This window comes from Mirounga leonina, unplaced genomic scaffold (genome assembly GCF_011800145.1).
Source record: "Mirounga leonina isolate KUSES-001 unplaced genomic scaffold, KU_Mleo_1.0 Mir_53, whole genome shotgun sequence".
Taxonomy (NCBI): domain Eukaryota; kingdom Metazoa; phylum Chordata; class Mammalia; order Carnivora; family Phocidae; genus Mirounga; species Mirounga leonina.
This window is the reverse complement of record NW_023270807.1, coordinates 6,327,230-6,343,659: the sequence shown is the minus strand read 5'-3', so window position 1 is coordinate 6,343,659 and position 16,430 is coordinate 6,327,230. Positions and strand designations below refer to the sequence as shown.

Here is a 16,430-nt window from a genome sequence, read left to right as displayed (position 1 = left end):
TTTTTTTCCTCAGTCCCCCTTCAGTCACAGGTGGGGTGGCAGGGGCCTCTCACCCCACCCTGCAGCTTCAGACCGTGTCTTGCTTGCATGGTGCACTTTTAGTCACCTTCCTGCTTCCTGACCTAGAGCCCTGCCAGCTGAAAACTTGGGCTCCCCTGACCAGTCTTCATTTCTGTCCCACTTCAGGTCTTCAGAAATCTGTCTTGAAAGCTAATTTAGCAAAGTCTCCTTAATATTCTCTTGTTTTATTTTATTCACCATTGCTATGGTGGGAAGAGGTAGGTCCTGCCTCAATCGATTTTCAAATTACCCAAACAAGTTTAGATACAACCTGATGAAAGAGATATTAGCAAGGAGGAGATGAATATGCCTGATCTTAAGACTTCAAAGGATTTACATACTCCTGTTTGTTGGAAATTCATCTAAGCATTACACACATAATTTATGCTGGGCCCATTAATTTTACAAATAGCCTTACAAACCGTCTTTGAGGAGTCTAACCTTTCGGTAATCACAGTCCTCTGTGTTAGAGTACAAAGAAACTGGCATCCCACGTCACAGCTGAAATCCACACTCTGAATTCAGACCCACTAACTAGGCTCTCCCTTCAAAGAGGCCCCTCAAGCAGGCGATACAATTCTGTGTATCGCCTCTCCCCACACCTCAATCCTGCTACTGAAGTTTACTTTAATTTGATTTTACTGAAATGCTATAGTAATAGAGTCAAATAGAAGAACAGATTTTCACTGGGGTCCAGAGCCCTTAGTAATGACCCTGGACCCTAGACTCTAGTCTTTCCCAGCCCTACTGCTCCATTCAAGCCCTCCCTTCCAATCCCCACCCTGGCCTTGTCCACCATTGTTGCCCCCACCATCATCGTTGACTGCAGTGTCTTCCCCACCCTCACCTTAACACCTCTGCTCCCTTCAGAATCCACCCAAGGCTCACCATTAGTGATGATGCCTTTCCTAATGCCGATAACCCACCTTTCCTCCTCTAAGCTTAAGTCTACCATTGATTTGACATTTAACCACTCGTCCTTCAGACCTGTCATCTTCTGAATATAGTATCCTTTCCATATGTCTGAAAGTGCCTTCATGCCTTAAACTAGTCTGGTGTGTCACATACGTTGACATGTTATCTCTTATCCTCCCAAACGTCTTGAGAGATGGTAAAATGGATATTATCCCAGTTATTTTACTATGACCCATTTTTCAAAGGATAAAATGGAGGCTCAGAAATGTTAAGTAACCTGCCCTACTAGAAGTAGCAGAGTTGGGATTTGAACTTAAAATCTGTAGACCTACAAGTCTGTAATTATCTTCTAGTTTAACCAAAATGGCAAAGAGGTTTGCTTCATCTCGAGGTCAACTCCCAGTGAATGGTTATAGCTGCCCAAAGTGCTGTGTTGAAGAGCCCAACCCAGGCTCAACAGGAACACAAACCATCCATGAGGGAAGAGCAAGGTCTGTCATGGGTCCAGCTCTTAAAAGGAAGAATATGCCGGCACCCTGTTTGTGGTCCCCTGTATCAGGCTAGCTTTCTTGAACTAGAAGAGACTTCTTAAATAGTCTGTATATTCTAGCCTAGCACTTAACATGGTGCTCAACATACAGTGCATGAGCGAGAAATATTTACTCCCTGGTCGTGATGTCAGCATCCTCAGTAAGGCACCGCATCACAGAAGTTGCGCAAGCAGGCTGCAGATGGCCATATTCTGCCGGGGGGCGGGGGTCAAAAGTGAAGCACTCTGCTCTGGATCAGCTAAGCAGCTTTCCCTTGGTGAACAACTCCAAACTGCCAGGCATGCAAAATAAAATGTGAAGCTTGAGGAAAATTGTTTTATCCAAAAGACTATCATTGTAAAAAAATAAGTGTTGCTTCTGCATGATGATAATATTTGTCATATGAACTACTTGGTACAGAAAAACTCTATGCCACACCACCCCACATGTGGCGATTAGGAAGGTCATGCGTCTCCACTGGAGCTCCCCAGGGGTGGTTGCAGGTTCCAAGTACCCCTCCGCCCCCTACTAACACCCCCATTCTGGCTATCAATGAATCAGAAAGGGAGAGAGGGTGTTTCTGGCATGCACTATTGTAAGTTACTGGAGACAGAATTACTAATTACCACCATTCACCTACAAGTGGAGCCTCCCCCATCCCTCCACGCCCCAGCTGCCCTCCCTGACCATCTCCTGCCTCAGGCTCGGAGTTCTCTGTTTCCGTTTCATCTCTTTTCCATACCTCAGGATGGGGATGTGTCCAGGAACCCAGGCCAAAACCAGCAAATTTATCACCATGCTAATGACAGCAAGTCACATGCTGAGTGAATTCTGCTTTCCCCCTCAACTTCTTTTGCCAAAACCTGTGGAACTGCAAGATCCAGCCGATTGCAGAGACCGTTATCTTCACATGAAAAATGACTCTGTTAGAAAATGCAATTAGGTATCAGCTATAAGGCTATTTTTAGATGCTTGTTTGGGAACATCTCAGAAACAAAAATCGCCATGTGGTAGTCAACGTTAGCCAAGTCACCCAAACTGAACATCCATACACACATTAAACCTACCTCTTTCAATATGAGCATTATAAAGACCCACCTGCGGTCCCCTCAGGATGGTTCATTGTTCTGGGAGTAGGTATTTCTGCTTGTGGAGTCTATAGAACTGGCAGTCCTGGGGGCAAATTCCCCTCTTTATTTACATGAGCAGCTCTTCCCAGGCTGGGGGCCGTGGAGAATCTAACCCTGCTTCCCCGGGGTTTGGAGAAGGGACCCCGGTCTGTCATTCTGCTGGGAGCAGGGGAAATCATGCCATGCGAGACTGAACACCTATGGGGGTGAGGCATGAGGGTGGGAGGCATGTAGGTGAGGAGACCTCTCGTTGGGGAGGCCCATGGTCAGGGAGACAAGCTGTCGGGAGTCTCGTTGGGAGACGGTTTCCCAAGGAGGAATGCAAAGCCCAGTGTGTCCTCCAAAGGAGCAAGTCCCCACCCCGTCTCAACCGGAAGGAGGCACAGGTGCCAGGCTGGTCCAATTCTCACCCTTGGGCAAGATTTCCACTTCTCCACCTCTCCCCCCGCCCAACACATTCCCTAAATTCTTACCCTTCCCCACTTGAAATTAGGGTTTCCCACTGCTTATGCCCAATCCCTGGCTTCCTCTCTGCGCGTAGTCCTCTCCCGTGGGGACACATGGAAGGCAAGGCGCAGACTGGCGCTCTGGCAGGAGCTGAAGGAACTGGTGACATTTAACCCAGAGAGGACAAGTCCAGGTGGAGACATGGCATACTCAGATCCTCACTGCCAATGAGAGAGGATCCTTCTCCTATGCTGTTCCAGAGAACCGACCAGGTCCAAACCTGGAAGTTAAGGGAAGCAAGTGTCAACATCACATCAGGAGTTACTGTTTATACAACTTAATCAGTGGAACAGCCTGGATACATGCAAGTCATACAAGTAGCAGGGACTCCTGAATGGGGCGGGACGTTAAAGTGAATGACTTCTGCCATCCCTCCCAGTCATAGCATTCTATAGAGATGCCCTAGAACTTTCTGTGAGTGACGGGGTCTCCTGTGACTGCTTCATTGTCTACTCATCTTTCAAAAACTCAGTTCAGCTATCGCCTTTGAGGTGTCAAATGTACTTTATGTAAAGAAAGGAATACATTAGACAAGGGAGCGGTGAAGTTCCCAGGCTCTCTCGGGCTCCCCAGGGGCCCGGTCACATCTCGTGAATGGGACACGTGATGCAGACAGCAATGACATTTTAACAAGTGTGCTGAGCCCTTGGATATGAACAAAGCCAGGGGGTGGGGTGCTTCACCCCTCCTTCCAGCATGAAATCATGGAAGTATAGTAGAGATAGAGGAACACTGGAGGTCACTTCACCCCAAGTCCTCCCCAGGGCAGGAGTTCTCGCTCTCACACCCCGAAGACTATCACCCAGCCTCTTCTCAAACACTGTCAGGAAAGGACTCACTGCTCTGCCGGGAAATGTAGTCCAGGTTGAGACAACTTAATCCATGTTGAGACAGTCTTCATTGTGAACTGTTTCTTCCCTCTTATTGAGCCCCTAGTCTGTCTTTATTCAACATGACTTCTGCCCTCAGGGAGAGGACCAAGATAAATCTGTTCTCTCATCCAAATGACAACGTTTGGATTTTTTTTTAATTTTTTTAAAAGATTTTATTTATTTATTTGAGAGAGAGAAAGAAAGCATGAGTGGGGTGGGGGGGCAGAGGGAGAGGGGAAGCAAACTCCCCGCTAAGTAGGGAGCCTGATGAGGGCTTGATCCCAGCACCCCAGGATCATGACCTGAGTCAAAGGCAGATGCTTAACCAACTGAGCAACCCAGGCACACCGACAACGTTCAGATTTTTAAAGACAGTGATTATCTCTGAGCCTCTTCTCCCTCCAAGTCTTTCCTTCTCCATCTAAACATCTCAGATCACCTCAAATATTTCTCATATGGCATGGTTTTAGATCCCTCACCATTTTCTATAAATATTTTCTATTTTACTAACATTCCTTATGAAGAGTAACTCCCAGAACAAATGCCAACTGTGGTCTGACCACTACAGCGTACATATGCAGAGTTCACCACCATCACCTTCCTTCAACTACACACTATACCTTTATTAATGCAACCTAGAATAAATAATATATGTTTCATAGTAAATGATCAACTGCTGTGTTCATATTAAGGTTATCCTTAACTAAAACCATTTTTTTCCTTGACACAGTTTCATACAGCTTAAAAGAATAAAAGTAGATTTAAAAGTGGCCCTGTAAATTATTATAAGATCCAATACTGCCTCTCCTTCCATTAATAATAGACAGATAGATTGAAGAGACTAGGGCCCTAACAAAGGTTACAAGTGACAGACTAAGGTAACTAAACCCAAAGGTGAAATGTGTATTTACATTGATGTGCCAAGATGCCAGCATGCCAGCCAGCCTGTTCTTCCAACACCACCCATTGCCTGGAGGGCTCTTCTTGGAAGCTATGCCCACTTTTATCTTCCTTCCTCTACCTTGTTTTTGTTGTGTTTTGGGGTTTTTTTTGCTTGCAACCTGCTTCTGAGGTAAAGTCTTCCTCCAGCCTGCAGGAAACTCACTAGTGGTTTTCCTTTGTGTCTTTGACAGGTCGCCTGAAGGAAGAAATCACCCAGCGGCATATGCAGCAGGTAGCTCTAGGTGGGTACGAAGTGAAGATGCAGGAAGGTGAAGGTAATACAAGCTGTGTGGTCTTGGAAACCTAAACCCAGCTAACAGATAATCCATCTAGAACCCTCAAGAAGGTTAAGGAAGGCAAGGTTTGCTGTCAGTGCAGCTTCCTCTGGATGCTCCTCCTCTCTGCTCTCTGGGACAAGTTACCCCCGTCCTGCATGCTTGCTCCCAGTTGTCCAGACTGGCACCCCACCTTCCTAGCTGCTGCCTCATCTCCTGACCTTTCCACCCCACACCCCAACCCAAGTTCACCCCTAGGTCCCAGCTTCTCAGAGCTCTACTCTGAGCTTTCCAGAGCTACTACTAATGAATCCTAACAACAACCATGAGTGATGAAGACAGCGACTGTTTTCTGAACCACCCCTGTGCACTGCTGTGTGTGCTTGGTCTCCTTTCTGCCTTGTGAGTGTCCTCAGAAGTAAGTGCATTTTTTGGGATGAGGGCAATTTAATGACTTGCCCAGGGTTACATGGCTAGGAATCATTGAAACTAGGATGTGAAGCCAGGTCTCTGAGTCCACACGTGGTGCTCTTAGCCCCCATGCCATTCACTGCCAACAATGATGGGCTCACTTAACACATTAATAATGCAAACACTAACCGACACAGTGATATGCTAAGGGAAACTTGGCACCTTTTAAGCAGTGGACAGCTGCAGAAAATGCCCCCTTTTCATATGGGACCCAAAGAAGTCACCTGGGAGGAGAGTTCAGCTCCCAGAAAGCCTGGTGGAGCCGGTATCTGGGGCACGACCCCCTTGTTTCCTCTCCAGCTGGCCAAGCACTTAAGGCGATGAAATAAGCAATTCATGTATTCAAATGAAGGGTTCCACTTGAGATGCCCTGGCCCCTGGAACCACCTGAAATCAGAGAAGTCCAGCACCCAGGACATCTAGAGAGGAGATGGAGGAGACCCCCAGTGTCATAGGGATGACCCATGAACCCCAATAATTTGGATTATTAGGAAGGCGGGTTGTTTAGTTTCAGTTAAATGATCATATCACATAGCCACTGGTTGCATCCGAAACAAGGAAGGAGGAAGCCTGAGGCACCCTGACCAGAACTTGAGCTTCCCTCCATGGACCCTGGCACTGAGAGGTCAGGTCAACGTGCTGGGCCTGCCCTCCCATCACCAGAGATGCAGGCAGGGAGTCAGGGCTGAGATGCTCCTGAGTGCTTCTCCAAGAAGCAGCCAGGACTCCCCCCGGGGCCCCGATCCATAGGGCTGGGCTAGGAAGGGTCTCAAGGGCCTCTGTGGGGCAGCTGTGCCAAGGTGAGCCTCGGACTCGCAAATAGGTCACTGGGTGGGGAGTCATCCCTAAGGACTGCCACTGGGCCCTGCAGCTGAGGGCTGCCATCTGGTCTATTCTCCAGTCTTCACGAGGCTGAGTGACTAGAAAAAATGACTGGAAAACACTGGTCAATTCCTGAGGTTTTCAGGGCAAGAGATGCTCCATCCTCTCCGACACCCCCATCCCAGACAGTCCTGGGCCTGTGGGAAAGAGCTGCATGTCTTCTCCATAATTCCTCTTGCTCATCTCTCTGGGAGCCTTCTCCTGAATTACAGCAGGTGTCAGGTTCAACAGGGCCCAGCTTTGCCTGAAGTAATCAGCAGGCTTCAAATGGAAAACACTCTGGATGGAAGTCTAATCAAGAGCATTTGAAATACCTATTTATTTTAAAAGCGCACTATCCCAATTAGAAAAGAAGTGTTAACATCTCCCAGCTGCCATTTTGAGCTTAAATGCCATGTTTTTAGTCCAGACTTCTCAGGAGCTTGTCTGACAGAGCTTTGGAACAGCCAGTGCTCACAAGTCCCCTGGGGACCACATTTCAGAGTTCTTCTCATGGGGAGAAACCCCTTATTGCAACACATTGTTTATAGAGCCGTTTCCTGCCTTCACCCTCGCCACTCAGGCCAGAGTTGGGGCCGAGGGCTAGGACCCAGGGTTCCGGGGAGACCCAAAGCAGCTTGGTGTATTTAGTGCTCAGTATACCCTGATGCCCTGTACTTGGGGCTTCCAGGGGAGGAATAGGGGATGACGACTTCTGCTCTTGCCCTCCTCACTCTCTTTTCTCCTTCCTTTGTCTCCTGTCTACTCTCCCTCCATTTTAAGTATTCCCTTCTGGTATTGTTTCTTTCTTTTGCCTCCATGTTCTGAGGTTTCCATGAAAGTGTAGGTCAGGTTGGTTGGTTGTTCTGGGGGGAAGAGGGGAGGGGGTAATGAGCAAGGCTGAGCAGGAGAGGTTTTCTCACTTATTTTGCGTAAGAATATGTCTGTGTATGTATGAGTGGGTGTATGCCTAAGAAAATGTGTGTAAAAGCAATCTTGTATCTCAGCGGAGCAAAGATTTAATGGCAACATGAGGGATGCCATGTGGAAGACACTGTAGATCCGGTGATGGGCTGGAGCCAGCTCTGTACCCATCGCAAGAGCGACCATTACCATTTCAGAAATTTGGAGAGCCATGGTAAGACACAGCTGTTGTTAAAAAGTAAATTAGAGGGGCACCTGGGTGGCTCAGTCATCAAGCATCTGCCTTCAGCTCAGGTCATGATCCCAGGGTCCTGGGATCGAGCCCCGCATCGGGTTCCCTGCTCTGCGGGAAGCCTGCTTCTCCCTCTCCCACTCCCCCTGCTTGTGTTCCCTCTCTCACTGTGTCTCTCTGTCAAATAAATAAATAAAATCTTAAAAAAAAAATTAAAGAGAGGCGCCTGGGTGGCTCAGTCAGTTAAGCATCCAACTCTTGATTTCAGCTCAGGTCATGATCTCAAGGTCGTGGGATCAAGCCCTGTGTAGGGCCCTGCGCTCAGCGAGGAGTGTGCTTAAGATTCTCTCTCTCCCTCTCCTTCTGCCCCTCCCCCCATCCTGCACCTGCACCTGCACACGCACTTTCTCTCTCTCTCAAATAAATTTTAAAAAATTATAGAAACTCACTATTAAATTATATTAAAATACAAAGGCAACAAATACTCAATAGTTATCACTTTCTAATTACAGATCTTCCTTGACTTACAGTGGGGTTACATCCTGATAACCCCATCATCAGTTGAAAATATCGTCAAAAATGCATTTAATACACTTAACCTACAATACATCTAGCTTAGCCTAGCCTACTTTAAACATGCTCACAACACTTACAGTAGCCTACAGTGGGCAAAATCACCTAACCCAAAGCCCATTCTTAATAGAGTGTTGAGTAGCTCCTGTAATGGATTGAATTCTGTCCTGAAAGTGAAAAACAGAGTGGCTGTATGGGTACAGGGCGGTTGAGTGTATCAGTTGTTCACATCGCAGCCCGGGAGCTGTGCCCCTGCCACTGCCCAGCGTCACAAAAGCCTGGCATGCTTCCTTTCGCTAGCCTGAGAAAATATAAAAACTCAAAATTCAAAGTAGAGTTCCCTTAAGTGGGCATCACTTTTGCACCATCCGAAAGCCAAAAAATCCTCAGTTGAACCATCGTAAGTTGGGGACCATCTGTAATTTACTACGTTTTACTATTATCTCTGCTCTTGGGATTATCTGCTACTACTGTGTCTTTATCATGGAAATGCTGTCTTAGGTTGCACTACTGTGCATCTCTTCCCAACTCCACATGCAGGGACGTCACCCCGGCAGCTTCAAACCAGCCTCGTGGGACTAGTTACGGCACGGAAATTGACAAATTTTATTATAAATTGGGGCGCTTTTTTCCCCCAGAGAGCTGGTGGTTCAACATTTGTCACCACCGCATGGCCATCCAGATAAGCACCAGTTTTGTGCATGTATGTGTTCTTAGAAAGACTTCTCTTCCTGTCTGAATATCTAGATGATGCTTCTTCCTTCATTTACTGCCTACCCAGGGAAACCTGGCCCTTTAGAAAGTGAGTGGACAGGGAAACCAGGGTAGACAGACGTGGGGCAGGAGAAGCATAGGGCCCGGGGTGTGCCCTCAATATAACAGCCAGAGTCTTGGGTCCTTTAAGAGAAACATCAATGATCAGTTCTATGAATATCATCAACAAACAAATGTTCCTCTTGTCTTAGAGGAGAGCCTACTCCCACATATCATTTCAGGAAACAAGAAAACAATGCTATTTTTAATCAGGCATCATTTGGAACTGATATTAATTGAACTAGATTCAGCTGGTTGGGTTGAAATTGCTTTGCTGCATTTAGTTGCGTGTGGTTTTCCCACTTTATTGTACTAAGCTGCCCTGAATGGTATAACATTGTCCGTAATGCAGATGAGGCTGATCAGCAAATGTTCCTTGAGAACTTGGCGTGTGCCTGGCATTATTATATATTATTATTATATAGTCATTATATATATAATTATATATATAATTATATATTCTTATATATTATTATTAGAGAGAGCTCAGGCTCTCTCTACTGTTACCCTCACTTTACAGTTAAATCCCAAAGGGGTTAAGTGAACCTGCCTAACTTTGCTCAGCTCAGGGATGTGAACAGACACGCATGTCCAGAGCCCATGTGGTAACCACCACACCATGTCACCCTCAGCCCTGTGCAGGGCATCGTGGAGTTCACAGAGGGACAGAGATCTGATGCCTGCCCTCAAAGGGTTTCTACTCTAGCCATCGTAAGGGGAAATACACATAAAAAGGTAACTCTTTATCTAATTTTGGATTTAGTTACACATACTATCCTATTCACTACCCTCTTCCCACCGTAGCCCCAAACGGATTCAGCCTTGGCCTCTGTCATGAAGCCTTGCCTGGCCCCTTCTCCCCAAGCCTGCTTTGTCCTCCAGCCTCACACACCTCTGGAAGGCACCAACCTTATTTTGTAATGTGTATTTTTCAGAGCTGTATTCTCCACGCTGAAATGTGAGCTCCTGGAAAGCTGGGTGCGTCGAATAATCTTTGTACCCCTCGCACCCAGCATGGGCAATAAATAGGCCAAATCAATGCTTCCCCAGATGACTTCCAGACTCACACATCTTGCAAAAGTATAATGGGACATTTGAACATAAAATAAGTCCATTTAAAAGAAGTAGAAGGAGTAAGTGCTTTTGGACCCCACAGCTGAGCCGATCACAACACAGTGGCAATAAATTTTACTCTCGCTTATCTAGCCACTAAGCAAAACGCAAAGCACCCAGAGTTATGTAGTTTTCATTTTCTGACAACAGGAAGCATTCTAACTAATTTATCTGCAGAAATAGAATTTCTTCCTGGAATGAAACACAACCCAGAATTTATTGTGCAGATTCTTATTAAAAGACATTGAGTGACACAGTGAACGAGGTCTTCAACAGCAGTCTTACAAAAGATACCAAAATGTTGTTCCACCAGATGATTCTTATATCGACCCTCAACAAAAGCAAGAGGCCTGACATTAAAGCATAACTCATTGAAAACATTTATAGGAGCGGCCGAGGTAATCTGCTGCAGGTATTCTGCTTTCTGATGGTTGCAACAGAGCAGGAATAAAACCAGGAGAAGCTAGCCGCAGGAATGTGGTCTATGGCCTCTCTCTTAAGTGTCTCTTTTGAGCAATATTTGATCAGGGACAAGCTCTTTTTCTGCCCACAGTCAAAACTCTACCAAATGCCTGTGATTCAGATTTGAGACACGTGGCACTAGCCGTATGTGAAATGTGTCAGGTGAGAGGGACAGGCCATGAGAGCTTTGGGAACTTACCAGAGGGAGTGGCCCCTGGCAGTTGTCACCAAGGCCACAGGCCTACACCGAACCATGAGGTTCGGAACAGAGTGGGGAGATAGTTGTCATGTGGAGGGTGTGGTGTGTGTGTGTGTGTGTGTGTGTGTGTGGTATGTGTGGGGTGTATATGTATGTGTGGTTGTGTGGGGTGTGTGTATGTTTTGTGTGGGGTGTGTGTTTTTGTATGTGGAGGGTAGAGGGAGAGGACTTTCTTGGGGAGTTATTTGAAGTAGTGGAGGGAAAATCTAAAATGGTGAGTTGGGCCAGTTTCACTGAAAGCCTTGAATCTGAGCATTTATCTTATGGGCAGTTGAGCCACTGAACATTTTTGAGCAAGGAAGCTTTGGTCAAAGAGGCCTTTTAAGAAAAGAAAGCCCCCAAGCAGTCATTCCAATTCTTCAGCATTTCTGACTGATGAGTAAATAATCTGTACCACCCCACCCCCAGCCCCTTGCCCACTTGCCCTGCTCTGGACTGTTCCTCTGGGCACACATGCTTCCAGCCCAAACTCAGGGAGGGCCTCTGGGACGTCTGGCTGTCTGAGTAAATCTGCTGCTGACATCACCCGCTGAGATATGATGCTGCCCCAGGTTGCTGCACACTGATCACTTGCCCTGAAGACTGGCCTGGCCCCTTGTGGGTAGGTGGTCAGTCCATTCTTTTGTTCTATGGTAGATGGAAGTGGGGAGATCACAGCCCTTGAGAAGCTCACAGATGTGCCCCACACAAGCTGTCCATGTTGGATAATACCACACCTTTCTCTGCATTTATCCCTTGACCCAACTTCTGTGAAAACATAACCTCCTGGAACGTTCCATTGCTTCTATGTGTAGGCATGTTTTTTAATATACTGTTACAGAAGATAAAAATAATAATGATTAATAAATAAAAATCCGTGAGCATGACATTGGCAGGTTCCAAATGGTATCCTGAGATTCCCCCCACCCCCAATACTAGCCTCTTGAATACTAGTCTTCCTCTCCCCTCCCCCACCCCTCTCACCACCCCAGGAGCAGAAATCCTTTGAACAAAAGAAGCCCCCAAGAACAGTCTATTGTGGTTGCAGTGCCTCGTGGACCCTTGGATTGCCCCTGGGTGGTGTGTGCTCCCTGACCCTGAAAATAGGGCAGTGACAGCTCCACGTCCCCAGCAGGTGCCCTGAGGAGAGTTGGGAGAGCCACTGAGGCCAGAGGCTGCCTATTCTACTGCGTTGTCCCAGCTTAGAGTCTGCCAAGGGGCTCTCTTCTCCAGAACAGAATTCCTTCAGTGGCCTCTTGAGCCATCCCTGCTGCTCTCTAGACCGAGGCCTCTGCCATCCCTCTGCCTCTCCAAACTGTTGTTTAAGACTGAATCTGGAACTGCTTTTTTGGAATTCTGCTCCTGGGGATAACAAACTTGAGAGAAAGCAAAAGGTCAGATGTCATCCATTTATTTATCAGACTTCACTGAGCACCTCATATGATCCAGTCAGAACGTGAAACCATGAAGTCCAGGCTATGGGGAGGAACCACTGATTGGGATGGAACTGGAGGGGACCTTCCTGCATTCTCTAGCTCAGTAGTTTTCAGAATGGGTTCTCTGGGACCTAAGTGTTCTTAGGGAGCATGAGGCGAGGGGGAGGAGAGCCAGGGTGCAAGCGGCAGGGCCCCAGGATTTTTGCCCACCCTGATTCAACCAAAGCAACTTCTATTTCTCTTTTTGCCGTGAAGCCTTTGTTTGAAGAAAAGGTTCTGCAGCTTTTAACACATCTTCCTTCAGACTTTGCGGCTCTAAGACATTTCCAGAGGCAGATTCCGAGGTCCCCTCCCCAGAACTATCTGAGTTTCCTCTGGACTCACACAGAATTCCGCTTGTACCTCTGTGATAGGACTTATCACATTGTGTGATAATTATTCAGTCTTTTATCCATTTCCCCCACTGTACAGAGATCTTTATTTCCCCAACACTGAGCACAGGGATTGGCACGCAGTAGGTCCTCCATAAAGGTTTGTTCTGTGCCTAGGCTCCAACATTTGTAAAATGAGGTGGTCGGACCAAGTGATATCCTGTGCCCAGCACATCCTGAAACTGAGGCTGGAGTTTGCTGGTTGCCTATTGAATGAACAAATGAATCTAACACTTCTCACCCTCAGGTGTCATGATTTTACCTCTTTGTGAATGCAGACCTCCTTAAGACATGCAAGAAACATAGCCTTGGTGGGGAGACGTGTGAGGGCTTGGATTAGAGGTGCCTTCATCCTCTCAGAAAGGAATGATCAAAATGCGAACCCCTGGAGTAAGGCAGGATGTAAAGGAAGCAGCCACCCCAAAGGCTAAGATGTCGTCTCAGTTGGTTCCAGAAGGACGCAGGTGGCTCTGTAAGACCAGTAATAAATTCTCTCCACCTGAGTCAATTCTAATCCACAGTTGCTTGTGACTATAGGGCCAGCTTCTGTGACATGAGGCCAAATTGGGCCAGATTCCCAGGCTCAAGATGGAGTCTGTGGGTGAGGAGTCCCCACCCAATTTCCTTGCCGAGTTCCCAATTGCCAAGGCTCCAGTCCCTTTGGGTAGTTCCAGACTTCCTCACTAGCCATTCTGGAGAACAGAAGGAGGCTCTGGGCATCAGCCCTGGTGCCAGCCTTGAACAGCAGCTGTGGTTTAGTAAAAAGACACTTGCCTTGGAATCAGGAGGGCCCTGCTTGAATCATGCCTCTACCCTTTGCTAGTCATGTGACCTTTGTCCACCAACCTTCCTGAATTTCCATTTCCTTGTCCCTAAGAGAAGAATATCTGCTCCCAGGGCTGGTCTGAGTACTGGGTGAAGTGTGTGTGTGATGGAGTCAAGGACAGAGTATATGCTCAGCAAATCAACATGGAACCTATCTCTGAGTGCCAGGAACCAGACAACCAGAGGCCCAGGCCACAGACACAGCCCCCTGCTGCAGAGCCTACCACAGCTCTGGGCCAACAGCAGCAGTTGGCTTAACTGGTGGAGGTCGCCACATTTCTGCATTCACCACATCCCTCTACCCACATGTGCTCATAGGCACCACTGATCACTCTACCTTGCAAAAATCCAGTCACTATCTCTTCCACTGAGCACTGGTTCAAGATGGTCCTTTTACCAGTTGCCAGGGCCATTTTATTCATCATGCAAATGTGCGGGAACCATGTATGCTACTTTGAATGAATTAAGCATTTGACCAATGTCCTAGTCAGTTGGGGCTGCTATAACAAAGTACCATAGACTAGGTGCGTGATAAACAACAGGAATTTATTTTTTCACAGTTCCAGAGGGTGGTAGCCGGAAATTAGGGTGACGGCATGGTGGTTCTAGTAAAGACCTTCCTCTGGGTCACAGACTGCCAGCTTCTCATTGTGTCCTCACACAGCAGAACAGGGGTGAGCAAGCTCTTTGACCTCTTTTTATAAGGGCACTAATCCCCTTCATGAGGGCTCCACCCCCATGACCTAATTACCTTCCAAAGGCCTCATCTGTAAATACCATCCCACGGGGGACTCAATTTCAACATATGAATTTTGGGGTTATGCAAGCAAACATACAATCATATCCAAATATAGAATATATAACAAACATATACAACATATATAACATATAATAAACATATAACCAGTCACATATATAGAAGACAAAATTCTAACCTCTTGATGTCATCTGGTAAGGTAAAATGTATGGTGGCCGGACCCTCTAGCTGGCACAAGTGACAAAATCACCATTTGTGCTTGGCAAGTCCCAGCCCAGGAAAGGTATTAGTGTTCCCTAGGAACAATTCTGTTGCATAGTAATGGAGCTGGGTAAGACTCATTTCCCCAAAAGCTCATTTCCCCAAAGAAGTTGATCATGAGTTTGGGGAAGACCTACCAACAGGAAACCAGCATTGTTTTTATCATGGCGAACAGCCAAAAAACAAACAAAAACAAGAACAGAAGATAACCCAAAGTTCCCCTCAGTAGGCAGGTAGATAAATGAGCTACAGCTATGATATATTCATATCATCTGATATATTCATATAATTCATATTCATATAGTGGAACACCATAGAGAATTAAAGATGAATAAACTAGAACTACATGTAGCAATATGAATAAATCTCAGAAACACAATGATGGTTGCAAGAAAGAAAATTGCTGAAGGATATATGTGGAGTGATGCCATTTATGTAAATTGTAAAACTGCTGATATTGTGTATCGGGGGAGGGGAGTGGGAGCTTTGTGTTATGGTGCAAGATAACATAAGTACAGAAAAATGCATACAACATATGTACAGATGTACAGTCCAACAAATACTTACAAACAGAACCCCTCTGCCACCTCCTCTTAGGTCAAGAAATAGCTAAGTAATGAAGTAATTTTAAGGGATATTAGAGATACAGGGTCAGAGTGTGCCAGCAAGAAGGGAAGGTCTACAGCACCATCAGGACAGTGTTATCTTTGGGGGGCAGGGATAGTGGTTGGGGGTGGGTACTAAGCAGGCCTCCCCCAGCTCTGCAATATTCTCATTCAAACACACATGCACACACTCGAAGCACCTATGGCGTACTATGGAATTTTTCAAAATACGGAGGCGGTATGTGGGTGTTATTTATATCACTCTCTAAACTTTTTTATGTTTGAAATGGTTTATAATAATTTCCAGAACTCGATGAAGGATTACACTCCAAGGGTTCAGAGATCAAACAAAAATTACTGTTAAGTGGAATCCCCATGATAGCAGTGGTCGTAAAAACCAAATCCCAATTCAATTCTGATTAACTTTCATTTCCTCACTACTGTTTGTGTCAGGAACATTTCACTTAAAGATGGGAACAAAAAATTTACCACTTCTCATTTCCTTTCCTGGGTGCCTTGTGTCCTCTAGGAGGGACTTAGTAGCTAAAGAGGGTTGCCGGACATACTGAGCAATGCAGGGGAGGTGCTTGTAAGACCCCCTTTTGTTCTTCCACCATCTCTAAGTCCTTGCAGTAGGGATAGTTCGACCTCTGCACTGGATGGAAATTGGACAGCTCAGTAACTCAGTTGCTCCCTCATTGTTAATTACAAACAAAACAAACAAGAACCAAAAAACATTGGTCATTTTATATTGTAACTACAGTCTCAACAATTCAAATTTCACTCAAAGCTAAGACTTCTCTCCTTTTCCCCAGCTAAGGCTAACCACCTGGAGGAAAGGAATACAATCAGCTCCTTCTCTTTCTAAGACACTTCCTCCCTCAGTCTGCTGAGCTCAATTTCCCCTGACTCCAAGAAGGAGTTGGAGAGAAGGAGGAAAGGCAGTTGGTAAAGATGTTACTTTGACTGGTACTTTGTAACATGGCTTTGTGCTCTTTGGGCCCCGCAGATGTTTCAAGTGACTCTTCCTCACTTGGGGTACTTTCATGAGTTCCTGGAGGTCCCTTGATCTGATGGAATGTATCTTATTGGACAATTGCTTACCCACTTTGAGCCTTTCTGGGTTCCAAACACAAAGCAGATTACTGAAATCAATAATCAAATTAGGTGAGGCGCCTGGGTGGCTCAGTCCGTTAG

General features: G+C 46.3%; 1 protein-coding gene across 2 annotated transcripts in view; it reads left to right on the top strand.

Moving 5' to 3' along the window:
* Window positions 1–16,430, top strand: part of KIF6 (kinesin family member 6) — a 440,006-nt gene that overhangs the window by 391,490 nt on the left and 32,086 nt on the right. For both annotated transcript variants that reach the window (XM_034991249.1, XM_034991248.1), the window contains exon 16: window positions 5,148–5,198. In XM_034991249.1, the coding sequence (XP_034847140.1) occupies window positions 5,148–5,198 (51 nt within the window). The remainder of the gene's footprint in view (window positions 1–5,147; window positions 5,199–16,430) is intronic.